Source organism: Oreochromis niloticus, linkage group LG6, assembly GCF_001858045.2.
Source record: "Oreochromis niloticus isolate F11D_XX linkage group LG6, O_niloticus_UMD_NMBU, whole genome shotgun sequence".
Classification (NCBI taxonomy): domain Eukaryota; kingdom Metazoa; phylum Chordata; class Actinopteri; order Cichliformes; family Cichlidae; genus Oreochromis; species Oreochromis niloticus.
The window spans coordinates 9195503-9223376 of NC_031971.2; the positions used below are offsets into that span (position 1 = coordinate 9195503).

At 39.7% G+C, this 27874-nt stretch overlaps 3 protein-coding genes across 5 annotated transcripts; 2 read left to right on the forward strand and 1 right to left on the reverse strand.

Moving 5' to 3' along the window:
• Positions 1-14487, reverse strand: rps19bp1 (ribosomal protein S19 binding protein 1). 2 transcript variants are annotated; one of them, XM_019360339.2, is made up of 4 exons: positions 14338-14487; positions 1687-1860; positions 1313-1410; positions 1-922 (listed from the first exon to the last, which is right to left on the reverse strand). In XM_019360339.2, the coding sequence occupies exons 1-4, from the start codon at positions 14348-14350 to the stop codon at positions 773-775; spliced, it is 435 nt and encodes a 144-aa protein (XP_019215884.1). In that variant the 5' UTR covers positions 14351-14487; the 3' UTR covers positions 1-772. The 2 variants fall into 2 exon arrangements, with proteins under 2 accessions (XP_019215884.1, XP_003459399.1); XM_003459351.5 differs by lacking the exon at positions 14338-14487 and adding an exon at positions 3331-3521.
• Positions 3572-8526, forward strand: LOC100711525 (3-mercaptopyruvate sulfurtransferase). Its single transcript, XM_005464865.3, is given in 3 exon segments — positions 3572-4758; positions 8099-8296; positions 8299-8526. Coding segments are annotated over 3 exon segments (876 nt in total). The 5' UTR covers positions 3572-4178; the 3' UTR covers positions 8397-8526.
• On the forward strand, positions 8558-27618 carry LOC106097203 (interleukin-2 receptor subunit beta). Of its 2 annotated transcripts, none has more exons than XM_019360338.2 (10): positions 8558-9399; positions 21761-21954; positions 22059-22170; positions 22288-22378; positions 22904-22991; positions 23109-23242; positions 23405-23609; positions 24706-24787; positions 24913-24991; positions 25483-27618. In XM_019360338.2, the coding sequence occupies exons 2-10, from the start codon at positions 21864-21866 to the stop codon at positions 26461-26463; spliced, it is 1863 nt and encodes a 620-aa protein (XP_019215883.1). In that variant the 5' UTR covers positions 8558-9399; positions 21761-21863; the 3' UTR covers positions 26464-27618. The 2 variants fall into 2 exon arrangements, with proteins under 2 accessions (XP_019215883.1, XP_019215882.1); XM_019360337.2 differs by lacking the exon at positions 8558-9399 and adding an exon at positions 16325-16514.
• Positions 27619-27874: the final 256 nt, after the last annotated feature.

Genomic DNA, 27874 nt, shown 5'->3' on the forward strand with positions numbered 1-27874 from the left:
TCATTATTTCATTACTTTAATAAAGCAACAAGTTTGAGGATGACCATATGAAAGCACGTGTTTATAGGAGGAATGATGAAAATGATGGAAGCTATTAATTCAAGGTGGTTGCAACAGAAATCCCAAACCTTTGTGCTGACTGTGATATTATTTAATAATTGATTAATTAGCAACTCTAATATCTTTAGATCTATGAGATGTTTCATGCAGTTTTATTCCCAGAATTACAGCTTTTATTGAAAAAATAATTCAATAATCTTAAAAAAAAGTCTAAGAAGATATCAAAGAAGAAGGGATGAGAAACAGAAATGTATTGTATAAGTCATCCATAAGCCCAGAATTTCAGGAATTTGTTCTCTCAAACCACCCTGTAATGGCTCTTGCTAAGCTTATCTGGTTATTAAAGCCGTGAATGTGGTGTTTTTCTTGGCTGTGAATTAAAGGTGAGCTTCATTAAGTTTTTAGTTCACAAACAATGAAACAAAGGACTTGCGAGCTATGACTGACACAAATCATATATCAGTAATTTCCTCTCTCTTTGCAAATGACTTTTCACACTTTGTCTATGAAGTTCAACCTGTGGTTGGTTCAAAATGTACGCATATTAGTCACGCAGACACCCTTAAAAGAAAAAAAAAAGGAAAAAAACCCTCAAACCAGACAGACACTACGTAAACATGAATTAGAACAAAATCTAGTCCAGAAATCCACTTCAATCCTCCAAACGCAGCCCTGGAGCTTCTGCTGTGGGCGCAGTGTCTTTGTGTCCGTTTCATTTCTTTTCCTCCACAGTCCTGCCAAAGTATTCCTTCTGAAACTGCTGGAACTCCTCCTCAGTGAACAAAGACTTTGCCTCTTTGGCCTTCTTCGCAGGCCTGTCCGGGTGATTTCTTGACTGCCTCCCTTTATTGTGGTTCACGATCTAAGTCAGACAGAAATCAAATCAGCACTTTAGGGCCAAAGCCACTTGTAGACAACAAAAGCAGTTCATCACTAGCCAGTGATGGCTATGAATCTATTTAGGTTATCAACAATGCAAAAAATAAATAAATCTTTAGATCTTTACTGCACAGGATGTTTATTGTTTGCCGACATTAAAATTGATACCATCGGTGCATCTACTAGCATGCTGAGCGGTACCACTGGATGCCACCAGTATTTTTGTGTCTGTGAGTAAGCTGCTTTTTTATGTAAATATGACTCTTCCTTTTAAATCCTGCTTAACATTTTGGACTCCAGTGTTCCAAGAATAGACAAGAGTCACAGATAATGACAGTACTTGTAAAATGTGAGGGACTGATGACCTGGTTACCTTCAGTGTGTCAGAATCTGTTGCTTTACAGCCAGTTTCCATAAAGTATTTGAGGTTCTCACTCAAATGGCTCTTCCCCTGCTTCTTCCTGAACTCCTCTACAATTCAAACCAAAGAACAAGAAATTTAGAGCACCATCAACTGAATATTAGACTGTAAAAGAGTTTACATTACTGAAACAGAACAATTATTCAGATTTGAGTTCTTTTTCAGTGAAAGGCTGTACATTTTACAACTTAGTTTAAGACCAATGCTGCCACCTACTGGTCCTTACATAAAAAACACAAAAGCATCTGTACTAATTGTTTTTACTTTTTCACAGATGTCTTCTATTCTAAGCATGAAGAAGACTGAAATACAGCAAGCAGACTGACCCACTGCAGACTTGATCCTCTTGTCTTTAACAGTGGCTTTGCTCTTGCCAGGCCCGAGACGGCCTTGCAGTCTTTTGACCTGCTTGGTAACTCCCTGCCGCTTGGTGCTCACCAGCTCCATCACTGTGGCTGAGCTGGGGGTCTGCTGCTGCTTCTTCTTCACTTTAGTGACATCTGGCAGGAAACAAAAAGACAAGCACAAAACCCAAAGTAAGCTGCAGACAAGGAAACATGTTCTTTTAAGAATGTGAATCGATCTTATTGTCATTCAAAAGCTATACACTAATCATAGCATATCTGAATGGGATCGCGTTGCACTGGCTCACAACATTAATAAAAATTGTAGTAACAAACAGAGCTATAGAAAAATAATGTAAAATGCATAAAAAATATACTGTATAAAACACAGCAGTATTGTTAAATTACCAGTATATTACACTTATAGATAGTAATGGAGTATCACAGCAGCAGGGAGATCAGTCCACTGTGTGTGTGTGTGTGTGTGTGTGTGTGTGTGTGTGTGTGTGTGTGTGTAGATGGGAGGGGTATTAAAGAATTAAAGTTTAGAAACCTGATGGCTATGAGAAAGAAACTGTTCTGACTCTGAATCTGACTCCTCTGCTCCAAATACACTCTTCACCTGAGACATTGCTGTGCTCCCATTACAAGAGAACTACAAAGCTAGAAACATAGTGCTGCCGTCCACCTCCACCACAATGTCAAAGTCAAAGTCAAAGTCAGTTTTATTTGTCAATTTCTTCAGATGTACTTGCCATACAAAGGAATTGAAATTACGTTTCACACTGTCCCATGCGTAGACATAGACAACAATAAAGTGCAGATGCACAACATTTAGGTAACATACAGGATATAACAAGACAGGACCTACACATAACGTATAATAAAGTGTAATAAAGTAAATAAATGTTATTGATGAGAAGCTGTGTGTGAAAGACAGTGCTGTTTGTGGTCCACCAGTCCCCATCAATTGTCTCCGCTTGCCGCATTCTTTCATGCTGGACGATGATTGAGTTGAATGCGGAACTGAAATGCACATTGTGAGTCCTAAAAGGTGATAATCATTAAGACATGGGACTGGACTGTTTTTAGGAACTAGTATGATGGTAAAATTCTTGAAACATGATGGTCCAACTGCATGGTTCAGTGAGGTATTGAAGAGGTCTGTGAGGACATGACCCAGCTGATCTGCACATTCCCTGAGCACCAGTCCCGAGGCGCTGCTTTGGTACATCAGTTCTTCTCAGGGTCCTCCTGACATCAGCTGTGCTGAAACCAAGTACCCGCTCACCCAATAAGGAATTGCTTTCCTCACAGGAATGTTATGTAGGTTGAGGTTAAGCATAGTACGGTTATTCACATACGACACTTGTCTTTTTCAGGCTCTACGTTGCTATGATTTAATGACGACAACGTGATTTCCTTATTAAAGACCTCAGAAATAATATTCAAGTAATCAGGTTTAGACCTTAAAGCAACAGTATAAACCCAATCTATTACAGCCCAACTATAACAATGTAAAAACACTGATCAGTCACAAGGAATGGTCAGAATTATACTAGCGAGAGCGCTAATGTCCAATACTGTTAGCCAACTGGCACAGCAAGCTGAAGAGGCTAAACTGACCTTTAATGTCATTGCTCAGCAGCTCCAGTCCTCTCCTGATCAACGAAGCCGACATCCTGATTCAAGCTACAAAAGTTTTCTTCTACTTTCCACAAACTACATCCACAGAAATCTGCTTTTATAACCGGGTAACAACATGTGGTTCCATAAACATCCGGCAAGCTCGCGTGCGTCGGTTAAAAGCAGTCGGCTTGACGAGGTAAAAATGAACAAAGTTCCTACCTGGATAATGCTGCTGGACCTGTTGTTATATTTCAACTACTTTAGTTTAAATTTTTTATTATTATTATTATTAGTAGTAGTAGTAGTAGTAGTAGTACTACTGCTACTACTACTACTACTACAAGTGGTAGTAGTAGTAGTAGTATCAAAACAGAAGGGGCGCACTATGGAAACTGTGGGACAAGGAGAAAGTGTAGTAAAATGATAAGTCATGCTATTTTAAAATGTAGGTCGAAGCAATCTCCAGATTAGGTAAAGAGAATTAGCCAATGAGGTGGCTAATGAGTGGCTCCAGTCCTCTGTTATTTTCACTTCCCACGGAGATGGGTTAATAGATTACGTTTTCTGTTGGAGTTGAAAAAAAATATGCATGTCTCGCTGCAGGCTTACGAATGAGTGTCGGTTTTCAGACTTTGTCTAAAATGTAGGCTAATGCCATTTTTACTGTGTCCCCCTTTCACTTTTATCAGTGTCAGGTGAACCGAGGGGCGTGACGGTTTGGCATGCGCTCTCTCCCCACCATTAGTACCTTTGCTCACTCGACCGCTCCCGACTTTTGGCACGGTTTTGTTAAATACCGTGAAACTTAGGTAAACTTTGTAGCCTGTCTGCATCTTCAGTTCACCATGGCTCTCCAAGCCACCGCTCTGGTCACCTCTAAGTGGCTGGCTCGGGCTGTAAAGGTCCAGGGGAAAATGCGGGTCTTGGACACTTCGTGGTATTTACCCAAACTGCGGAGAAACGCAAAGAGCGAGTTCAAGAAGAAGCACGTGCCGGGAGCAGCTTTCTTTGACATTGACCAGTGCTGCGATAAAACCTCTCCTCTGGACCATATGTTGCCGTCAGAGGACTATTTTGCGGAATACGTCGGGAAATTGGGAATAGAAAACGACACGCACGTCGTGGTCTACGATGGCAGCGAGTTCGGGGCGTTCTCGGCGCCCCGTGTGTGGTGGATGTTCCGGGTGTTTGGGCACAGTGCGGTCTCTATGCTCAATGGGGGGCTCAGGAACTGGGAGCTGGAGGGTCGACCTGTGAGTGACCGGTACGTCAGACCCACAGCGACCGAGTTCAAAGCCTCTCTGAACCGCTCGTGGATTAAAACCTACGAGGATATCCTGGATAACCTGGAGACTAAAGAGTTCCAGGTGGTGGATGCCAGGCCCACAGGCAGGTTCAAAGGACTGGACCCTGAACCCAGAGACAGTGAGTAGTCTGCATTAGAGCCTTCATGATGGTTACAGTCCTGCATGCCCCACTCAGGCTTTTGTTTTTCAGATTACTGACACCCTCATTTCATCCCACAGACTACAGGCACACTGTCATGAGGGGGCGTGTACTGTATCTTTATTCGTATTGCCCCTTGATGACAAATGCCTTGATTAAGATAACTTCACAACTCAGTTATTGTTGGGACACACTTGTGCCAGGATTTCCGGTCTGACTCATGTCCGTGTGTAACTGAAATACTTCCAAAGAACCCAACGTTACACTCTTTCTCCCTGGAAAAGATGGTGACATGTATTTTTTTTAATAGAATTTTTATGTTAGTCAAAGTGATGACTGAGTGACTCACAGTAACGTTCCTCAGTAGCTTTTATTAGGTACATTGTTGATCGTCACTTTTTCATTAAAGGGTTTATAGACAACATTGATGATCTTATCGTTCCTGTTTTAAGATAATCAGAATGACTGAACCAATCAACTTGTTTAAGAGTGTTTAAGAATGACCGATCAGAAACTGGTTCGAGGATTGCAGCTGGAGGAGGGTATCAATTACCAGTTTGAAATTCTCCAAATGTCTTCCTATTGTCTGTACAGACTTGTTTTTCTGGTAGTTTTACACTGCAAAACAAAGACTTTAAACTCATGGCAGTGGAGGTGGATAGACACACAAACGTGTCACAATAAGTTATTATTGTTATTAGGGGAGGATATCATGACTCATGATTATATTTTATGTTACTGCCCCACTGAAACTCTTCTCTTTAGTATTGATGGGATATTTAATGAACAAACATGAACAATAAATAGTATCTTATAAAACACAATTACAGTTTGACTCTGACAGTGACGTCAGGGAGACACAGGTATGCAATGGGGGGAAAAACAAGATAATGGTTTGCTAGTTCCTTGTACATAGAGTTTTATGGAGTTTGCTCTGTGCAAACCCAGCAGGATGGGCTTGGATGACTGAACAAGACAAACATGAAAAGAGGTCAGGCAGACAGGCCGTACTCAGCCTGCATTTTAGCTATAGTCAATGAAACACACACACACTGCTGTACCATAGTAGCAGACAAAGTGAATGGTTAAACATTTAGATGCAGCAATAGTCCAACCTTTGATCTGCTGATGTTTTTTAAAGACGGCACTCAGTGAATGGACAAAACAGTGATAAGATATACATGTCTTATCCATATACTTCTCACAGTACACACACTGTTAGAGGGTAAAGCTCTGATGTGCTGTTACAGGGCTCCTCTGCAAGCAGAACACTTCTGAAAGCAGTTTGAGCAGTGACCTTTCTGACTGCTCTCTTAAAAAAAAAAAAAGAAGCACTTCCCTTTTCATTGCACGTGTAAATTCAGCCAGGATTCAGTTTTGGGGGGCAATGAATAAAATTTTCACATGCTAAATCTGCTCTTCTGAATGACTCACTTGGGAGTTTAAGCATCAGTTTTTGTAATGTCTGTTTATATATCAAACATTGATACAAACACACATATTTGACTGTGGTAGTGAAAACGTAGCAAATGCGGGTTTCACTTTCTTTTCCTCGATACAGAGCTTTGCTTTTGAAACACTGAACCAATTTTCCATTATAACTGATATAGTCAAGACTAAAATACTGTCTGTCCCAGTGTGGTTGTGGTTTATTAACACCTGACTATTTTTTTTTTTTCACAACCCTTTCTGGGGTTTCGTCCACATGGTCCTTCTGTATCCAAAAGGTCACAGGGTTGAGTCATCAATTATCACATTATGTTCCTTTTCTTATCTCATTTTTAAGACTGTCATCCTTCCTCATCCGGACTTTAGGAGCCCTCTGTCACATGCCTCTCTACTGATTTGTTCAGAGTCGAATGCAGCTGAGCTGGACCAATATAACGTACGCCATGTGACCTCTTACTCTCTCTTATGCTAGCAGAGTGGAGACGGAAATGCCATACTAAGAGGCAGTCAATACAAAGGCAGATTATAATGATTTGCTAATCATGTGTACTCTGCTAGGCGATCGTGGCTCAAGAATTGGCAGTTCGTGTTGTAATCGGAAGGTTGCCGGTTCGAGCCCCGGCTCCGACAGTCTCGGTCGTTGTGTCCTTGGGCAAGACACTTCACCCGTTGCCTACTGGTGGTGGTCAGAGGGCCCAGTGTCGCCAGTGTCTGGCAGCCTCGCCTCTGTCAGTGCGCCCCAGAGTGGCTGTGGCTACAATGTAGCTTGCCATCACCAGTGTGTGAATGTGTGTGGGGATGACTGAATGTGTAAAGCGCTTTGGGGTCCTTAGGGACTAGTAAAGCGCTATACAAATACAGGCCATTTACTCTATAACAAATTATTCAGAAATGGGGATGATAACAGTTTTACTAATGGCACTAAACATGTGTGGTAAAATTATTTATGATGTAAAAGGTCACTCCAGGATTAGAGACTGCATCAAGGAGGGTGTAGCTAGAAAGGTCTAAAAAGTGAAGCCAAAACAGAAGTGCCTTAAGCCTGAATTCTTTTTAATGGCTGGCACAACTTCAATAGTAAGTTTTTACCCAATGATTGTGCAGTGTCATTGGTTTCACAATTGCTTGCCACATGTGGTTTTAAAACACCACAGTCACAATGCTGAAATAAGTCACAGCGAGACTTCACTTACTAGTCAATGGGTGATGTCATAGTTGCTACAATACAGTGCAAAAGCCTTAAGCCACTCGTCATTTCATAATAGCTGGACTCCAAGAAGCCAGACTTTCTTGTTTTTTTTTCTTTTGAAAGTGGTTTTGAGCTACAGTTTGCCAATCTTAAAAACATCTTTTAAGGTTTTTCTTCTTCATGGACAGTGTAAATGTCCTTAAGAAACCTGAAGAACTATTCCTGAAGCCTACTTAAAGAAATGACAAAGCTTGTCTAAGAGAGTTTGGGCTGTGTTGAAGAATAAAGGTGGTCATACCAAATATCAACAAACTCTGTTTTTGCCTCATATACTGTATTTCCATGTATGTTTGCGTGTGTTTCATAAATTGCTGCACGTATTTTCCATTTTCCCTGCAAAATATTTAGAAAAAAGAGCGGCAGCTCAAGAATTTTACTTTAGTCCACATTCAAAGTGTAGAACATAATCCAGACTGAGAAAAACAGAAGGGATCAACACAGGACAACACATGACTTAAAATCTTAGCTTCAGAGCCACCAAGGCTAATCAAAATCTCTAAAGGTCTTTTTTATTGCATGTTTCTTTGTAACTGCCCGTCTCTTAATTAATTAAGAATACACATTTGCTATTTCAGATTATTTAATCATATTCTGAATGTATCTGCTCTTTCTGATTGACAGACACAGAGCCGGGCCACATCCCTGGCTCCATCAGCATTCCTTTCCACTCCTTCCTGTCACCTTCTGGTCACTTCCTGCCAAAGGAACAACTCCAGGCTCTGTTCGCCCGTGCTGGTGTGGATCTCGACCGCCCGCTTTGTGTCTTATGCGGCTCTGCAGTGACCGCGTGCCACGTGGCGGTGGCGGCCCACGAGTGTGGGCACCCGGGGTGTCAGTGTACGACGGTGGGTGGTCGGAGTGGTACACCCGCGCCGTGCCCGAGCACGTCATATCAGATGGCAGAGGGAAACATTTGTGATAACAGGAAGGACCTGGGACCGATGGTTTTAGGCTGGATCACTTGTGCTGTTGTTGCTGTTGTAGTTTGGCCATTTGGGATTTGTATGACTTCCTCCTGTGAAGTCACAGCCAGCAGCAGGTTAGCAAAATTTCCCAGAATGTCCAAAAAGCTTCTGTATTAATAACACACCACTGGGAATTTTTTTTTTTTTTTTTTTTTTGAAGTTGTTCATCTATTATATACTGATAGATGATTTGTAATTAAAGTTGTTATTGGCACTCAAAGACACCTACACTTTGTAATCTTGTCTAATCTTTGGTAAAATAAATATGAACATGTTTATCAGGGCTGTAACTGATTAAAAAGGACTGAAAATGGGCAGAAAGCAGAGTCTACTTTGTTAGGCTCTTAGAATAATGCAGTTTAAACGATGGACTTTTGACCTGTTGACTGATTACAGCCTAAGGATTGTGATGTTTTCTTGTTTGTTTTTGTTTTTTTCCCCTTCCAAAATCAGATATCCTCCAAGTGAAACAAGACATTTGTGTCTAAAGAAAAAATAAATTAATATATTATCATGATTGCTACTGTCTCATCTCATGTTACACATTGCCAATTACTGTACAGCATTTTAAAAGATTGTTTTTCTGTGGTGACTTAAAGGGATTTCAGTGTAAAGTTCAGCATGAACAGATATAAAATAGTCTTGCATTCAATTAAAAGCTAAAGGAAACATGAAGGTGGCGTCAAAACCCACTTTGCTGTGACGTACTTGGTGATAGTCACATGTATTTTATTAATGGCATTTTTCCACTGCATAGCAAAAGAGTTGCTGTACATAAGTTGAAATGTTAAAGCTGACCTTTGACAGGGAAGTGAGACTCAAATGTCCTCTCTTCCTCTTTCGCATTAAAAAAGCCTTTTGCTTTTTCTGAGCAGTGTAGTTGTACGTGTCACCGAGAAGACAAATTCATTATTTGTGCTGTTGCAATGTGGGAGTAGTCACCCTGTCTCTTAACTGGTGAGTGTGCTGCTATGATAAATGATTTCTGTTATCTTGCTGTGAATATGAGTTCCTTTGGAAAGTTGTTGGTGATAACTTAGAATAGCAGCGGAGTCCCAAGATAATCTCTTGGTTTGTTTCTCTGTTTTCTCTTGGTTTGTTTTTTTTCTGTCATAAATAATTGAATTTTTTAACATTTTAAGTTTAATTTTATTTTATTTCAAATCACAACCTAAATTCTAGTTAGACTAAAAACAAATCAAAATACCAATAAGAAGAAAAAGCTCGCTTGTTTTAACACTGATTATATTTTCAGGGCTTCAATGTGAAGTTGTCGTTGTGAAGTTAATATGTAAACCTTTCCACTTTATAATTACCAGCATTAAATGCCATTTGATTTTGTGTAGTATCAAAATGTTTCTGAAGCTTCCACACGAGGGCAGCACTACACTAGAGTTTTAAACCTTGGCATTCAGCACTGTTGTATAGTAGGAGCTCAGGTGAAATTGTCTGAACATTTAATCATGAGTATTTTTAATTAGTTTCTCTGAGCAGCTTTGCTGAGCACCTGCATCTACACACAGAGTTGTCTCAGGATTGTATCCACTTGAAAAATGTGTTACTTTGTATAAAAAAATGGCTGAAATTCTTAAATAGTTCTTGTTAAAGTGTTGCTGTAAATCTCACCCAAATGGTCGCATCAGATGGCTGCCTCACCCTGAATCTGTTTCTGCCGGAGGTTTCCTCCTGTTAAAAGGGAGCTTTTCCTTCTCACTGTCGACAAGTGCTTGCTATTTGGGGGGTCATGTTATTGTTGTGGTTTTTGCTCTGTCATTATAGTGATCTTACATCACAATAAAAAGTGCTGTGAGGGAACTGTTATTTTGATTTGATAACATTGAACAGAACTGAAACTGACATTGTTAAAAAATTTGTGGAACAGTCAAACATTTTCTCATCAAACCGTAAATGAAGGTTTTTCTTCAAGAACACTGTCAACATTTTAAATTTATTAAGTATCTTTTGGTTATAATTACTGATTAAATTCATATTACGATCATTTATTTGTCTATACATAACTGTAATGTACAGTTGGTGATCTTAACTTGGCTTTAATGTCCTTTATGAGTCTAATGGGCACCATAACTTAGAAAATATAAATCATGTTTTAAATAAATGTTGGAACTGGTCATTAAGACCCATCAGGAAAATGTTTCCTGAGGTCTTTTTTCTTTAGAGTTCAAGGCTTTTTTGAAACTAGAGTCTTGAGATATTTCCATCTCTGATTGGTCTCTTGCTGTTAGCTGTTTTTTAGCATGCTATTGATGCTTAGAGAGATCTAATGTTCTGTTCGCAGCAGTGCAAAGGCAGACATCACAGACCCCCTGCCAAATGCAAAAAATAATATAAAAGATAAAGGTAGATAAAGTTGTAAAAACACTTTATAAACTGTTCCTGTTTTCATCCGTCTAAGAAATGCATGATTTAGAAAGTAAAAATACAACATAATGATATTTTTTTCCTTAAAATGTCAAGCATCATGGACAAATGACATTACATAGCAGTCAACAGTAGTTACAAAAGGTGCAATGAACAATCAGCTAATACCTGCCACAAGATGTCACAACAGTACAAAATATTAGTATAATATTATACTATTATATACTACTATAATTTTATTTATAATATAGGCAATGTGCTAAGAAGTGAAGAGTGGACTGAGAAGATGAAAGGAATACTTTAAGAAGCTAATGAATGTAAAAAAAAATGAGAGCTAGAGGGGGACGGAAAGCGAATAGTTAGCCAATAAGGAAGTGCAGAGGATTAGTAGCAAGGAAGTGAGGCAGCTATAGAAGAGTGGAAAGGCAGTTAATCCAGATGACATAACTGTGGAGGTATGGAGGTGTCCAGGAGAGAGGGCAGTGGACTTTCTTACTAGATTGTTTAACACAATCCTAGAGATTGAGAGGACCCATGAGGAATGGAGAAGAAGTACACATGTTCTTCATTCCTTTCCAAGAACAAAGGTGATGTGAAGAGCTGTGGAGGTATGGCTTCATGCTGTAAAAGAGCACTTCAGGTGTAATGTTTGCTTTAAGAGTGTTGCTGGATGGGCACTGGTTTAGCATAGTTGGATGAGCAGGCGACCATGTGCTGCACGTCTCCCACTCTGTCTCTTTTCACTTTCCTGTCAGTCTTCACTGTATCCATCCAATAAAGCCAGAAAAAGGCCCCCCCCCAAAAAATTTTTTTAAAGTGTTGCTGGAACATCAAAAGGGGTTGCAGTCTTCATGGATCCAGAGAAAACATATGATAGGGCGCCTGAGGTAGTGTGTTAGGAAATCAGAAGTGTATGTGAGTGTGGTGCAAGACATGCAGGACGCCAGCGAGACAGTGGGTGAGGTGTGTGATAGAAGTGACAGATGAGTTCAAGGTGGGAATGGGATTACATCAGGGTTTGACGTTGAGTCCCTTCCTGTTTTTGATGGTGATGGACAGCCTGACAGGTGAAGTCAGGCCAGGGTCAACGTGAACTATTGATGCTTACAGATGATATTTTGCAGTGGCAAGAAGGTAGCAGAGAGCCTGGACATGTGGAGGTTTGCACTGGAGAATAGAGGAATGAAAGTCAGTAGAAGATAGAATACATGAGTGAGAATGAGAGGGATACAGGGGGAACGGTAAACATGCAACTAGAAGAGGTGGTGAAGGTGGGGTCAACCATCCAAAGCCTCATATAGTAGACAACAGAGGTGAAGAAGAGAGTGCAGTGGGTGGAGATGAGTGTCAAGGGTGATGTGTGACAAGAGTGAATGGAAAGAATGGAAAGTGAGTTTAAGCATGCAGTTATTCATCCCTTACTTAAGAAGCCAGGCTCAGATATTTCAGTAATGTCAAATTTTAGACCCATCTCTAAACTTCCTTTTCTGAGTAAGATCTTGGAAAAGGTTGTTCACACTCAGCTGATGGATTATCTAAACAACTCTCAAATGTTTGAAGTTTTTCAGTCCGGCTTTAGGCCGTTTCATAGCACAGAGACAGCTCTCATAAAGGTTATGAACGATATTCTTGTAGTGACAGACTGTGGTAAACATGTAGTGCTTATACTACTAGATATGACTGCTGCATTTGACACAGTCGATCACGACCTGCTGATCTCTCGATTACAGCATTGTGTGGGCATTTCTGGCTTGGCACTCCTGTGGATAAAATCATATTTCTCAAACAGGAGCTTCTGTGTTAAGTTGGGCTCGTTATCGTCCTCTGTGGCCCCTCTGTCATGGGGTGTACCACAGGGATCTATTCTTGGGCCATTACTGTTTTCATTGTATCTCCTGCCACTGGGTGCGATCTTTCGTAAACACAATGTTTCATTTCATCTATATGCTGATGATTGCAGCTCTATTTTCCTTTCAGTCATTGTGATAGCTCCCCAATTAGACTCCTGCTTGATTGCCTTAGTGATGTTAAGTCAGTGGTTCCCAAACTTTTTTTGCCAGGCCCCCCTTTTTCACAAGAAAAATGTTCGCGCCCCCCATCACCTACCCCCCCCCGCACAAACACATCCTCCAAACACACACACCCATATGTGTAGCTTGCCATCACCAGTGTGTGAATGTGTGTGTGAATGGGTGGATGTATGTAAAGCGCTTTGGGGTCCTTAGGGACTAGTAAAGCGCTATATAAATACAGGCCATTTACACACACCACACTCCATTGCGGTTTATTTCACACCTCAAACATTTAGTAAACAATTAAGCAAATACAAGTAAACGACAATAAATTACAGGTAGTAATAAAATATACTACTAACTCTTTTACGCTGCGTCCACACCTACACGGGTATTTTTGAAAACGCAGCTGTTTCTATGCGTTTGGGCTTTTCGTCCACACGTAAACGGCGTTGCGATTCACCGAAAACGGAGATTATTTAAAACTCCTTTTTTTGCGTTTACGTGTGGACGAGGAATACAGAGTTCGTCACGCAATATCAAAGGTATGTCCCTTTTTCACGTCACGCTGTGCGCCACGTTATTGTTTACATGAGATGAATTGCAGAATGGCAGATAGAGACAAAATACTGTTAATCTGACTATCTTCAGGTTTTACACGCTTACATATACACAGGCAGTTACTGTCCCTGCATTTAGAAAGGCAGAGGCGTCACGGTGTAATTATTTTACGTGTAGTTGTTTTTTTTTTTCCTGTGTAATAATATTCAACATTGCTGTCAATACATTTTTCAAAAAATGTCTCTCTGTGCAAAATGGGTTTAAACACATAAACAGCTGTGGGATACTGTTTGTCCGTGATTTGAACCGGGGGGACAAATTACGGCAGGATCAGCCTGATATTTGTATCCCACTGTAACTTTACTGCATAAAGAGCTAACATGTCCAAAATGTCAGGAGTAGTTAGTTATTACAAGAAGTGTTTGTCAACTAAAAATCAAGAATGTGGGATACTGTTTGTCCGTGATTTGGAGAGCCCAGCGCTGCTCCCGACGCAGGGAAACTAATTTTGCAGGGGAGACCTACCTTGGCACTTGTGCAGGTGAAGCCAAAGGGAAGATATGCTTCACCATATTTTCCTGTCTTTGGCTTGGAAGGAAGTTGGTTTGGAAACATATTTGGCGATGCTTCATCTCCTGCTTTGCGTTTATGTGGGAGCCCCGTCAAAAACCTGTCCACAGTGTCCAAGCGCTCTTTTTTTTTTTTTTTTTTTCTTTTCATACCGCGCCCCCCCCTGCAATGGCTCTGCCCCACACTTTGGGAACCTCTGTGTTAAGTCATGGATGGCTCAAAACTTTTTAAATTTTAATGAACGTAAAACGGAAGCAATTCTGTTTGGCCCGAATCGTTCCTCTGATATGCCTGATGTTGACCTTGCTGCTCTGACCCCTCACCTGAAGAGCTCGATTACCAATCTTGGGTTAAAAATCGACTCTGCACTTACCTTTGATGGCCATGTGAATGGGGTGGTGAAATCGTCATTCTATCACCTCAGGCGTCTGTCGAAGGTTAAACCTTTTCTTGTGACTTGGAGACTGTTATCCACGCTTTTATAACCTCACGCTTGGATTATTGTAACTCCCTTTTAATATGGGTTGGACTGGGCACTCTGACACGCCTGCAACTAGTACAGAATGCTGCTGCACGGTTTTTATCTGGTAAAAGGAAATTTGAGCACATTACTCCGGTCCTGGCCTCCCTGCACTGGCTTCCAATTGAATTTAGGATTCATTTTAAAGTTCTTTTATTGGTTTTTAAATCTTTAAATGGTCTGGCACCTGCATATATGTCTGATTTGCTGAAGCCCTATGTCCCCACTCGTTCGCTCCGGTCAGCTGAGCAGTTGTTGCTCTCAGTCCCCAAATCACGGTTGAAACTGAGAGGAGACCGAGCGTTCTCTATTGTGGCTCCTAAGCTTTGGAATAATCTTCCTCTTCACATTAGGCAATCGACATCAGTGATGGTGTTTAAATCCAGATTGAAAACGCATTTTTATTTACTGGCTTTTGACTCAGTGGTTGACTGACTTGTATTTACTTACATTTTATTGTTTTCGCTATGTTTATTATTTTATTGTATTTATTATTCTTATGGTGTCTATTATGTTTTATTGTTCAGCACTTTGGTCAGCCTTGTGTGTTTTTAAAGTGCTATATAAATAAACGATGATGATGATTTCCAGTGTGGTGGTGAAACCTGCTATGATGTACGGTCTGGAGACGATGGCACTGACAAAAAGGCAGGAGGCTGATGTGGAGGCGGCAGAGTTGAAAATACCAAGATGTTTTACTAGGAGTGACCAGGATGGACAGAATTGAAAATGAGTACATGAGAGGTATAGCTCATGTTGAAAATCATTTTTGGGGGGATTAAGGGTTTCAGGATATTCAACCCCTCATGAACAAAATGCATTGCCTAAACCTTTTATACGTGTCTGGCCAGGTTCTAGTAAGTTATGCACAAGTTGGCTTCTTGTATATCCTGTGTGCTGTGGCTTAAAAGCGCCCCTAATCGTGAGACTGGCCTACTTTTTGGTTATCTGCTTGTGTGTGCCTGACGTGTCACAGCGCATGATTAATATTTGTTTTGGTGTATGTGTTAAAATATTGTCTTTAACACTTTCTCACCTGCGAGTCCCAGTTCAGTCAGATTTAGGCTGTCTATTTTTATCTGCTGTGTGCAGCTGGATGTGGTACTTGCAACACTGGCATATTAAAAAAAAAAGTACAACACCCTAGCACACGTGCACACTTCAGCACCTCCAATTTTAAGTCCTTTCCCAAACTGATAGCATTTCACCAGCAGTGGATAGTTGTTTATTACCTGGGCACAGTCACTTTCTTGTAGTATAGACTGTTCTGCCACTTATATCGTGCCTCCAGGAAACTGCAGTAGGATGATTGCTGTGTGAGTGCATGCACACGAGAACAAAACTAAATTTAGGACAGTGATGTGTTGTATTACTCAAAACAGGTACATGCATTGTGATTACAGTAACACCAACACTGTGTTTTACCCACAGAAAAAACAGGTAGGATGAGAAATAGAGGTTTTCACACTTTAATTAAATTAACCAATAAGCTTATTTAGTAAGCCAGCTGTTTCCCCCATTCTCACCCTTTATCACTTGCTAAGCTAACCTTCATATTTCTTATGTAAACATATGAGATATCGAACTTTTCCCAAGTAATCATTTAACCTGGCCTTAAAAAGAGTTGACTTTGAATTTAGTTTAGCAAAGCAAACAAAACAGAGGCATGAAATTATAGTTTCTGCACTAGCATACTACTTTTACTTCTTACCAAGTCATAGTAACACACCTCTTTTTTGAAATAACAAATAATAGAAACTCCGTGCAAAGGGAACAGAAAGTGTTTATGCGAACATAGAAAAAGGGGTTTTCACCATGTTTCACATTTCTTGACACGCTGATTGAATGTCACCAAGTTACAACCCCAAGGGAAACCACAGCACCACAGCCTCTTTTTTTCTCAGAAAATTTTCCAATACGTCACTCTAGACACAAGACGGTAAAACTTCAGTCAAAGAAATGTTTAGGGCACACGGCCTGAATAACCTTAGAGACATGGCAATGACGGCACACTGAACAACTCTGGAACGGTAAGTTCAATGTTTACTTGGTTTATCAGCTCTTTTCTAAGAGAGATCAAAAACAATTTTTAGTTGCTATGAATGAATGAACCTGCGGTGAGAAAAGATGGTGTTGCAGTAGTTATAGTCGTGATGGAGAAAGCGATAAAGTCTACTCTGAAGCGAGATTAGTAGTGTCTGGTTACGTGCATGTGATGAATGGGAAATGCTTTCTTTTTTTCTGTATCTAAGTCATAAAATCATATCAAGTTAAAGCTCACCTACTGTCTTTATGCAAGAGTTCTGACTGTATTGTCCACAATATAATTGTGAAGAAGACTTTTCACAGTAATATTGTGATTGTAATGTATTCTACACTAAAGATAACCTTAAAAGTCCAAGTAGACAGAAATATATTTAGATATAAAAACTAGTCCCAGTAAGATACCTAATGCTGTCTCTTTAATAAAAATGCTAACTCGGAAAGATGCACTTTAAAAGGCACAGGAAAACAGGTGTGGGGGTGAGGCAGGGGGAGGTGGCAGAATGTCAAGACACAAAATAGTGTGGAGGAGCGAGAGAAAGAAAACAAGCCAGAGTTAAAGGGCTTCTAAAAGGACATGTGGATAGTTTTGACAAATAAACAAAAGTCTTCCATGCACACAAAAGCTTTTGGGGGGAGTGGAGTTTGAAATGTGTCAGCATGCTAACAAGCAAGTTTATCATGTTGATTTTACCCATAAACAGTATTAAACAAATTAAAATTCAGACATGTCACAAAGCTAGTGGTAAGCTGTAAACACCCAAATTTCTACCTGCCAGCAGTATTAAAGGAAACAGCTCAGGGGATTTATTGTCTGCCTGTACAAAATTATGTGTCCCTGCGTGCTCAACAGTCATACTGCTGCCGCCGCTGTTGTTTCAGGATACGCCTACTCCTAAAGTGTGGCTATGGTATGCTAATTTCTCCCACCTTCAACCCTTTCAGTTATGAATTCAAGCCATAGCGGCATAATCAACCCAACCATCTCATTTCCAAGCATCTGATCACGTAAAAGCTACTCTGCAGATTCTGCTCTTGTCTCTGACACCATAATAATAATGATCATGTTTCCATGAATCACTTACAGTAAACAAGACAAGTTTACACCAACTGACAACCCTGCTCATTTTAGCTATTTATAGTCGGGATGCAACAAACATCTTTACTGCCTCTGTTTGGTTGAACATCAGCCAAAACGCAAAAGAAGGAAAGAAAAAATACCCAGACAGGTCAGCAGCCTTCTGGTAACCACCAGTTGCCTGGGGAAATCTGCATTTCCTGACACCAACCATCTAATGAGTGACATTTTTGTCAGTCATGTAGGTTGGCAGGGTGGACCGGACTCTAAACCATGTGACTGAAGCTTAACATGATGATTATTAAGAAGCAGTTATGATCTTTATGTCCACAGGAATGAGTGAAACATGTTACTCCAGCTCATCACTAACTGTGGTTTCAGAAACCGCTGCACCAGTAATGTCAAGAAAAAAAGTAGTTCAAGAAATGAAGAGCAGACTTTCTGGATTGTGAATGAGGTTTTTTTTTTTTTGCTTTTTTGTTATTGGAAACAAACATATCTTTCTGGGAAGACAAAGGGGTTAGGATGTGGTTTAAGTTTTCAGTGTGTATTTGTATTCAGTTTGTGGTTGTTTTTTTTCACGTGTGTCAGTGAAGTGAGTAAGGAAAGAGAGAAAGAGACGAAAGAGAAAAAAAAGAGATCAAAGAGTGTCAACTTTTTCACTTTGCTGTAGGACCAGTGTAGGGGAAGTCCAAAAGTCAGTAGACAAATGATATAAAGAGAACTTGTGCTTAACACATGAAAAATGGTTCTTAGAAGGTAAAGTATTAAGATAGTGTCTGATAAGAAGAGGCAAGAAGAGGAATCTTGATTTTCTGAAGTTACTGACAAAGCGGGTTTTCCACAATTGGATAAGTGGACTAAGTGAACTGACCTAAATCGTTAGAATCTCCTGTTAGTTGGGGAAGTCTGTGGACTGTCCAGTATGACTTTGACCAGTGTCATTAATCACATGACTTCAGGTTTGATTCAAAACAGACTTGTGATTTGAGTCTTATGAACTTTTTTTTCAAAAAATCCACCAGAACAGAAAAAGTCTTGTTGAAGTCAAACCAAAAACAACAAACAGCAGTAATCAGAAACAATGGACACAACTGGACAATATTACGCAGCTGAAACAAGGCTGTCCAAAAGACTTGGCTTTGATGACATTGTAAGGGTAAAAAAATGGTTTGTCAGAGTGGGAATACTTAAGGCTGAGGCATTGCTATCCAAAGTAATTACAGTGACTCTGTTCATGCTCTGTATTCTATACACAACACCAGAGGTTACAAGTAGGCAATTTTACATAATCCAGACCTTTATGTCTTTAAGAAACACTTAAATGTGACTAAATGGACAGTTTCACCTAAATAAATATAGCTTGGCTCTGTCATCATAGCTATGAAAATGTGTGCAATGTTTACTAGTGATATTGTTGAAGATGAATAAAGGTGAGTGTTGGCACAGAACCTCATGGAACTTCACGATGAATCTTTTGCATTTAAAAGAGTCACTGTTCTATGAAACCACTGCAGTCTGAATGGTTTAACTGCAGAGGACTTCTACACAGGCAAGAAGAAAGAGTTTGCTGTGATTAAACCAAAACACCCACATCAAACATGTGCCTTGTTTGAGCCGTCTGCTACAGATTGATGTGACTGCAGTGCGACGTTTATAGATCTGGTAGAGTGAAAGGTCAGTTTCTAGAGATTACTCACACTGAGGAGCAGCAGTGCATTAGAGGTGTCAGGTAGGTTTATGTTGTCAGACCATTTGCATGCGGAAAGAACAGATAACGAATAAAATATAAGCAGTCTCATATCAGTCTCATCTACTTCATTTCCTATCCCATACTGGTGTTTCACTTTTTTATTCTGGAAGATTTCAAGGCTGTTATCTTCTTGGATCACTACATGCCAGATTGTCACCCTAAACGAGCTTTCATCAGAGAGTCTCAATGTCAGGATGGAACTGATATTGTTTTTATGCTGCAGCACATGACTCAGTCTAATAGTACATTTTAAGAGGATGTAGTTAGTGTAACTCCCCCCCCCCCCCCCCCCCCGACAACTTGTTAATTTTTACACAAAGTGCCTCCTGTTAAGCTTATCAACTTCCTGACTACTAAAACAGTTTCTTGTAATGTGCATAACTGGAAATTGTATAGTCCATTTATTTAAATCCTGCAAGTCTGAGCTCATTGCATGCAATCAGATTAAGCTTTTTTAAGTGCCGTTAGCAGGAAGTGAACCTGTCAGAATAATGGAACATTTGAGTTCTCAGAAAAACATTTTGACCTTTATTAAACCTTGCAAACAGGTGACCGTAGAAGCACCAAGAAAATGTGCTTTCCCCTGTGCACGGAAATGGAAGAAAAACAGTAGTGTGCAACAGTTTAGGCTAGAAAAAAGGAGAAGAACACTTTTTCTTTTTTTCTAAAAGAGATGATACTGGCACCACAAATATTTATCAGTTAATGGTTTTTAAAATGTCTCATTGCATTTTAAACTGCAGCAACTCATGGTATACTTGCCACGAATTGCCACAAGTGTTGACTTCTGCACGACACTTGGAACATGCTTTGTTAGGCAGTTATTCTATGGAATTTGGCGGAAGATCATATTTAGGGTTCCAGCTGCAGGTTTAATTTTTCTATCATGATGCAAAGCAGAATATATGTTATGTTATGAATGGGAATCTAAACGTAAAGAATCTAAAACGCCAGCACTGTGCAGTATAAACTTAATATGTTTGCGTTAATCACAATGAAAAGAAAGGTTCATTTGAATATCAATGTGTTCTTGCAGAGATAAAATGCTTTAAAAAAGTATTTACAGATAATGCTGCAGTAAACGCACGATGTGAAAGTTTTAGGTCAGGCTGTGGGTGTTTGTGGGTCAGCTTGCACTTGGCAGCAAAACCACAAAAACCACGAATCCACACAAACACTTTTTTTTTTTCATCCTGTTTTTCACAGAGTTTAAATGTCATTGCGGTCCACATGCAAAGGCAGCTGCAGCTAATACATTTATAAGTATTAGCTGTAGCATGCCTATGTGTGAATTGCTGTGCACGGTTAAAAATCCAACAGGCTGGGGGAAATGGCAGGCTGTATTAAAGTCAACAAACTAATAAATGAGGATGAAGTTTACAACTGAAACATTAACGCAGAAGCTGCCAGTTTCTACCTGACTGCATCTTTAAATGTGTCATCAGGTACTAAATTTAACCTTATTTGTCAGTTGAAGGAAATGTTAGGAAGTAGGAAACACGTGTTGATGTGCTTCAAATGCTCAGAAGTGAAGAATAATTAATCAAAAGTTCACATTTTAGTCTGGAGAGCAGTGTCGATTTGAAGTAATATCCTCTACAGTGTTAATTGATTGTATTGCTTGAATTCAAAGCAAAAGTTGAATTCAATGAATTCAACCTTTGCTTTTTTCTTTTTCTTTTATCTGTTTGGGTTTGTGTAGCCGACAAAATTATTAATATTATTATTATTATTTTATTAAGAGAACTGTTTGATGTTTAAACTGCATGTTATTAAAATGTTTTGCTGAATTCCAATGGCGTTTGAATGGAAACAGCTGATATACAGAAATTATGCACAAATGTGGGCGGGATGAAAAAGGCAGACTGCTGTATGTTCTAAAAAGGAAGCTGATGAAAAGCTTTTACATGCCTTGAGTGTGCGTGGCTGAGTGTAAATGAGAATTTGACCAGAGTATTTATTTTCATTACATGTTTTAATGGCTGTATGAGTGTGGTCTTTCCGAAAAAACAGCTGGTCTTGTTTTACCCTGAAAAAGGAAATATCAATGACATTGTATTTGGTGTTCATTTTGATTCAAAAGCCTGATTTACATTGGAACTTTGTTGTCTCAAGTCATCATTGTTCATTTATCCTGTTTCTGCAAGAGAACAAATGTCACATTTGTACAGATGTGGAACCGCAGAGGAGTGGGGCAGGATCTGAAACACTTCTATTTCTGTTTTTCCATCGACTGCTTACGTTACAACTTATTCTTGATGTGTTTGTAGGCAGCAGTTTTTTTTCTATGTGTGGAAGCAGAAATAAAACTGTGACAAACTCCTCTGTCACCTCGTTGCATCTTGTCAACCGGATGATTAAAAAAAACACTTTTTAAATTTTTTTTTTTTTTATCTGGGCAGGATGACTCTGGAGCGACTACAGTCCTTCAAATCTTCCAGTCACCGAGCTTTGGAAACAAACCATCCCAGTGGCCTCGAAGAAAGAAAACTGAGGACTTAACAAATGGAGAGAAATAAGAAAACCCTTTCCCTGTTTATTCTGCTGCCTGTGCTGCTGCTCTGCAGAAGTGATAAGTGTCCCAGCCTGCCACAGAGTTAGTCTTTTTTTTCTCTTGATTCATGTTTAACTGATTTTAAGATCTGTCGTTTGACATATTTACTCATTTTCATCCCATCTCTCCTGTTTTATTTCTCACAGATCTCAATTGCTACACTGACTACAATAGAATCATCACATGTTTGTGGAACAGCAGATCCGTGTCTGATGACACTGCATGCACGATACATGCTCACCATAAATCTCGCTACATGTAAGGACCTCAGTAACAAAAAGAAAACCCAGATGCATAATACTTACAATACACAAGTCACAGATGTCATCAGTAACATAATCTAAAGCAAAATCAAATGAATATTCTTCTTCTCAGTTCTTACAACGCTTCCTGTGACCTAAAGTCTGTTGACATCTCCAGACCAGCCCTAAAGGAGTGCTCCCTGATCTTTGAAATGGAATACACTGTGAGTGTGTGAACAACTAGCATTGTTATTGGATACCCTGTTTATTAAAAATATGTTTAGAATCTTTACAAGATCCTGTCTGTATAACTCAGACAGGATCAGGCTTCTTTTTTACTTGAAGTGAAATTAAAGCTAATTGTGGCTTCTGTGCAGACACAGACTACTATCAGTATTCCTGACAAGAAAGTGAAAATGCAAACTTCTCGAAACGTAGAAGCTACTCTGAGAGAGCATTCTGGACCCTTTTTTTCTAATATGTGCGGGTATACCTGCACATATGAAATAATAATATATCAAAAATTAAGAAGAAGCATACCTGGTCCCACCCTTGTGATCACAATCTGAGTTTCACTCTGTGACACCAAAGAAAACCTCAAGCCTCAAGCACATATACATCACTTATAGATTTACATCGAAACTATTATCTGTAGATTTAAATCAAAACATTTTAAATTTACCAATCGATTTAGATCTGCACTAGTTTGGGATCATTTTATTTAATTTTTTTTTAAATTTTTCTTTCAGTTTCTGTCTTTCCATGTGTTGTCCATGAATCTGAGCTGTGCTCATATGAAGCAGAGTCTAATCACTTTGTACAAGCCATTCTGCCACAGTGAGTGTAATCTATAATATACTACCTCATTGTCACTTACAATATGAGCTATTTACGGTGCCCATAAAACATATTTGTGTGATTCATGTGTTTGTGTTCATGTGCAAACTATTACAGTAAAGGTGAATCCTCCTTCGAAGCCAGAAGTCAACGTCACCTCTGTTTCCTGGTTGTCCCAAGACCCTGAACATGAAAGGATCAGTTCATACAGAAGTGAACTGCAGTGGAAGCAGCAGGATCAGTCATGGAGTGTAAGTTTAGATTTTCTATCACAATGTGAATGAGTTTGGGTATGAAGTTGAGATCCTGAAAGTGCACGTTTAAATAGTGTGTACAAACGATCCTTGCCCTGTGTTTGTGTGAATTCAGAGCAAGAGTAAATAAAGTGATATAAAAATCTTTCTGTCTGTCAGGATCCCACCGTGCAGAAAAACCTTGACATTCAGTGCGAGGATGAGTGCAAGGCAGAGCTGGAGCCAGACAAACTGATACAAGGCGAGAAGTACGAGGCACGAGTTCGTGTGCGGTCTGTTAAACCTCAACCCGAGGGAGCCTGGAGCGACTGGAGCCCCACTGCATCATGGGAGTCACCAGTAGGAAAAAGAAAACCACCATCAGGTACTTTTTTTTTTTTTTGCCAAATGGCTCCAAAGCCAAATGGTTAAGTTTAAGAAACTCTGCAGTTAAAAGCAACATCTTACCAGAGTTCTCTTTTACATTCAGTCCTGCCTTCTCTCATTTTTCTAAGCTAACGTGATCGGCTCTGTCTTCTGTTTCAGTACAACAAGGGCACACATTTTATAAGAGCAACTAAAGCCCACAGAAAATTTGTAGTTGTTTTACCTGATGAAATTGTAGTCAGAACAAGGGCTCCTCAAGGGTGTGTTTTATTACCATTGTTATTCTCTGTTTATATAAATGGCATGCAGCTCCAAGATAGGAGGTGAAAATGTGAAAATATGCTGATGATATGGCTACTGTTGGTCTTCTATAGGAACTCAAGCCCCAATGATTTTGCTCAGGGATGCAGGTTGAAAGAAGGGTGTAAATTTCATTATTTCCTTATTAAAAATGAAAAAGCTTGTCTTGAATTACCCGGTCCCCATGACTGGCTTCACTTTCTGGTCAGTCTGTGAGAGTCGTTAATATCTTTAAGTATCTGGAAACATATTTTGAGGACAAGGTTTATTTTTTATGCTCATTCCATTTACAAGAAAGCTAATTGGAGATTATTTTGTAACATGATTGTTAGAACTGCTGGAACAATTACTGGTCGATCGCAACCTTGAGGCGACATTTGTTGTGATTTGGCGCTATATAAATAAAATTGAATTGAATTGAATTATCTTCAGGCTGTCTTAAGGAAAGCCTGGTCTATTGTTACTGACCCCGAACACTCTCTTTACTCTGATTTTGATTAATACTTTCAGGACGATGTTACAGGATGCCTCTAGCTAGCAAAAAAGTCTATAAGAGATCCTTTGTGTCAAAAGCATTTATTATTTAAAAAAATCCATCATATACTGTGATGTATTTCTATAGGTATATTGGAGTTTTATTTATGCTTAGGTTTGAATGTGGTCTGATTACTACCAATATTTTTATTATGACTTTATTGCCTGCTTGATTTTTGACTTGGTGAACCGAAAACAATTTTCTATTAATGTGGTCGATAAAGTTATTCTATTCTGTTTTATTTTCTTGTATTTTTCAGGTGTTCCTAGACTTGTTGTGTGCATAATTACAGCAGGTGTAGCGTTAATGGCAGTCATTCTCTGCACAACTAAAAAACACTGGTAAGCAAACTTTTCCAAAAATATCTCAATGTGCAGTATATTATGATTAGTTATTCTGGTATGATGTATTAAAAAAAAAGATTCTTTTGACAGCTTTGGTTTTGATTGTAATTTTGTTTCCTCAGGGTTTACGTAGTAAAGACAATGAAAGGTCAGCCCATACCAGACCCAGGAAAATCCTTCCTGCAGAATGTACCTTTTAAGGTAAGCATACAGGCTCCAGATGCGTCCTCTTTACTGTCTACTGTTAAATCATGTAATCATGTTACAGTTTACAGTTTAAACTGAAAAAAATTGAAACTGCCATTTCAAGGCAGTAAAAAATACTGTGTACTATCGTACTATCATGGTGAACATGTTTGGAGGAAATGTACATGACTAGCAGCTGTCATTAGCATTTATTTTGAGCTATGTGTCAGCCACATATGGCTGTAAGTCGAATACGGAATCTTCTTTAGTTTTGAATTCAAATAGTTTGTCATTACCATCTACAAATAAAAATGAGATAACTGCAGCTGATAAACAGACACAGCATGCAACATAAAAAGTCTAACCAGACAAACAAAATTGCTCACCGATCCAGTATATTTACCCATTCATCTTTTTAATCCTTTTCTTGAAGTGCAGATTGAATATCTTGTATATTTCAAATCTTTCTAATCTCTTCTTCTGTTCTGTGACTTTCTCTCCTCCAGAGTGGGTTCACCAGTGAATACTTTCAGTCCTTCTTGAAACCAGTGGAAATAATCACTGTAGAATTAACCTCGCCTGTGGATGCTGTTGTGGCCTACAAGCCAGATGAGAAGATGATGTTGAACAAAGGCAGCTATGACTCCACCAGCTCCAGCTTCTCTAACCCAAGTTACTCTGAGCTTTGTAGCCCTCCTCCTATTTCCTCACTCACTGCTGGGAACCTGAAGCCCTGTGCGGCTGACACGCCTTATGGCCCTGTTGGTGCTCAGGGTGAAGGAAAAAGCACAGAACAGGAAAGCGATGAAGCGAGAGAGAAAGAAAAGGAGACGTTAATGTTGCTGCTCAAAGGCAGCAGTAACAGTGAGCCAGTGCAGGTGATTTCAGACTACGAGAAAACTGAGAGGCTCGACAATGATCGATTTAGGCTCCAGAGTCTAGATTCAGGCATGTGCAGTTGTGAAGAGGTCAGTGAAGAGAGCATGGAGGCAGATAGCATCAATATGACTGATAGCCATGATGAGGAACCTGAGGGTGAGGAAAAGAAGGAGGGAGGGAATGAACAAAAGGCAGATTTTCGGAGGCTGTTTGGAAGCAGCGGAGGTGTGTTTGGCAAGTTTATTCCAGTTTGTTCTGATTATGAGCGAGTGGAGAAACAGCAGGCTGACAGCCCGGAGCTTCCCAGCTTGGATTCAGGTGTTAGCAGTGGGGGAGAGGAGCAGCTGAGTCAGGATGAGGGCATGGAGGATGCTGATAAGTCCACTGAATCTACACGCTTCCTGTTTCCACCTCATCCTTCCAGTGCTTTACCATGCTCCCTGCTTTCTTTTCCACAACTGCCTCTGAACTTGCCTGGGCCACGTCTGAGTCCAGCTGTGCAGCGCCAGCCAGGTCACATGACACAGGGGTTTGCTCTGATGTCAGCAGGCAGGTCGGTGGAGCCCTCTGGTGATGGATATATGCCAGTGAAACAGGAGGAGGGCTGAGAGCAGACAGCAGGCTCAACTAGCAGGACAAAATAGCATGTAGCACTTGGAGGAGTCATCACAGCCAGTCAGTTCTCAGGAAAATGTAACATCACATGAATATTTCTCTTCTGCTCAGTTTTCAGCAACTTTAACAGTTTCATGAATGTATTTTACTTTTATTTTTCATATATTTATGTTAATATTTATGCCTGCTTAGAAGCTCATACACAGTTACTGTCACCCCAGAATAAAATAATGTGACTCTTTCTACAATGTAAAGGCTGCCCTCTCTGCCATCACACTAGCTGACCTGACTAACTTTAAACTGTGTAAATCTATGTAAACTGTGGTAAAATTCCCTACATGGGCTGAAGTTCTTGGCCACATACATACTGAGCTGCTTGGCTATTTAAATCCATACCATGAAGCTTCCAGTGCACATTTTTGATGCTTCTGTCTGTGGCAGAGGAGGTTTGGAGCTGTGCAGAGCCTTGGTGGCTTTGACTATGCACCCCTGCACTCACTTTCTCAGCATATATTGTCAGACACTTCATAGCATAGTATTACAGTACCACAGTGTGAGAGCAGTGAACTGTTCAGACCCATTTTTTCACAAATATTTGCAAAGGAAGACTGCATGGATGCTTAATTTTATAGACCTGTAGTCATGGGACTGAAACACCTGAATTCATAGATTCAGAGGCGTGGCCCAATAGTTTTGGCCATATAGCAGCGTATTTAACAATGTTGAATTGTTTGCAACAGATTAACTTGGTAACTTTATTACAGGAAACATATTACGATGTGTGCTACAGCAGACAAATAACCAGAGTACTCTATTATGTGTATACTTTATCATGCTTGGTTTCAGGACTGCAGTGTTGACGGTCTTTATGTTGTGTTTTTCTGGATTCGCAAATTTTATTTTAACCAAATGTCTTAAAGAGCGCATTTTAACTAATATGTTTTGGATACATAAAGGCAGTGTGTACAGATAGTTAAATGACCGCACTGTAGGTACAGTGACAATGATTTTGATTTTATTTATTCTTGTGTGGCAGCTATTTACTTATTTGAAATTATGTCATGTCATGAATAACACAGTTATTTTCCATGAAAACTAAAAACGGTTAAAATCTCAATAAAGAATAACCAGAAATACATGTAATTTTACATTTTTTGTTGTGTGTGTGTGTGTGTGTGTGTGTGTGTACTTGTTTAAACTTCTTTGTGAGGACCAAAAATTGGCATGCCACTATATTTGTGGGGACCAACAGTCAGTGCGGGGACCAAATGCTGGTCCACACAAATTTGAAGGCATGTTTTTAGGCTCAACATGTCGTTTTGAGGTTAGAGGTGCAATTAGGTCATGGTTAGGTTTTTGGGTAAGGGTTAGGGTTAGGCATTGATTTCTGATGGTTAGGGTTAG

What these genes read in the sequence shown, in the direction of transcription:
- rps19bp1 (XM_003459351.5), bottom strand. Translation starts at nt 3,385, where the DNA reads ATGTCGGCTTCGTTGATCAGGAGAGGACTGGAGCTGCTGAGCAATGAC. An exon ending in GCTGAGCAATGACATTAAAG is followed by an intron (nt 1,861 to 3,330) that starts GTCAGTTTAGCC and finishes GTTTCCTGCCAG; the next exon opens with ATGTCACTAAAGTGAAGAAG. An exon ending in GAGGATCAAGTCTGCAGTGG is followed by an intron (nt 1,411 to 1,686) that starts GTCAGTCTGCTT and finishes TTTGAATTGTAG; the next exon opens with AGGAGTTCAGGAAGAAGCAG.
- LOC106097203 (XM_019360338.2), top strand. Translation starts at nt 21,864, where the DNA reads ATGGAGAGAAATAAGAAAACCCTTTCCCTGTTTATTCTGCTGCCTGTG. An exon ending in CACCATAAATCTCGCTACAT is followed by an intron (nt 22,171 to 22,287) that starts GTAAGGACCTCA and finishes TCTTCTTCTCAG; the next exon opens with TTCTTACAACGCTTCCTGTG. An exon ending in TGCACAACTAAAAAACACTG is followed by an intron (nt 24,788 to 24,912) that starts GTAAGCAAACTT and finishes TTGTTTCCTCAG; the next exon opens with GGTTTACGTAGTAAAGACAA.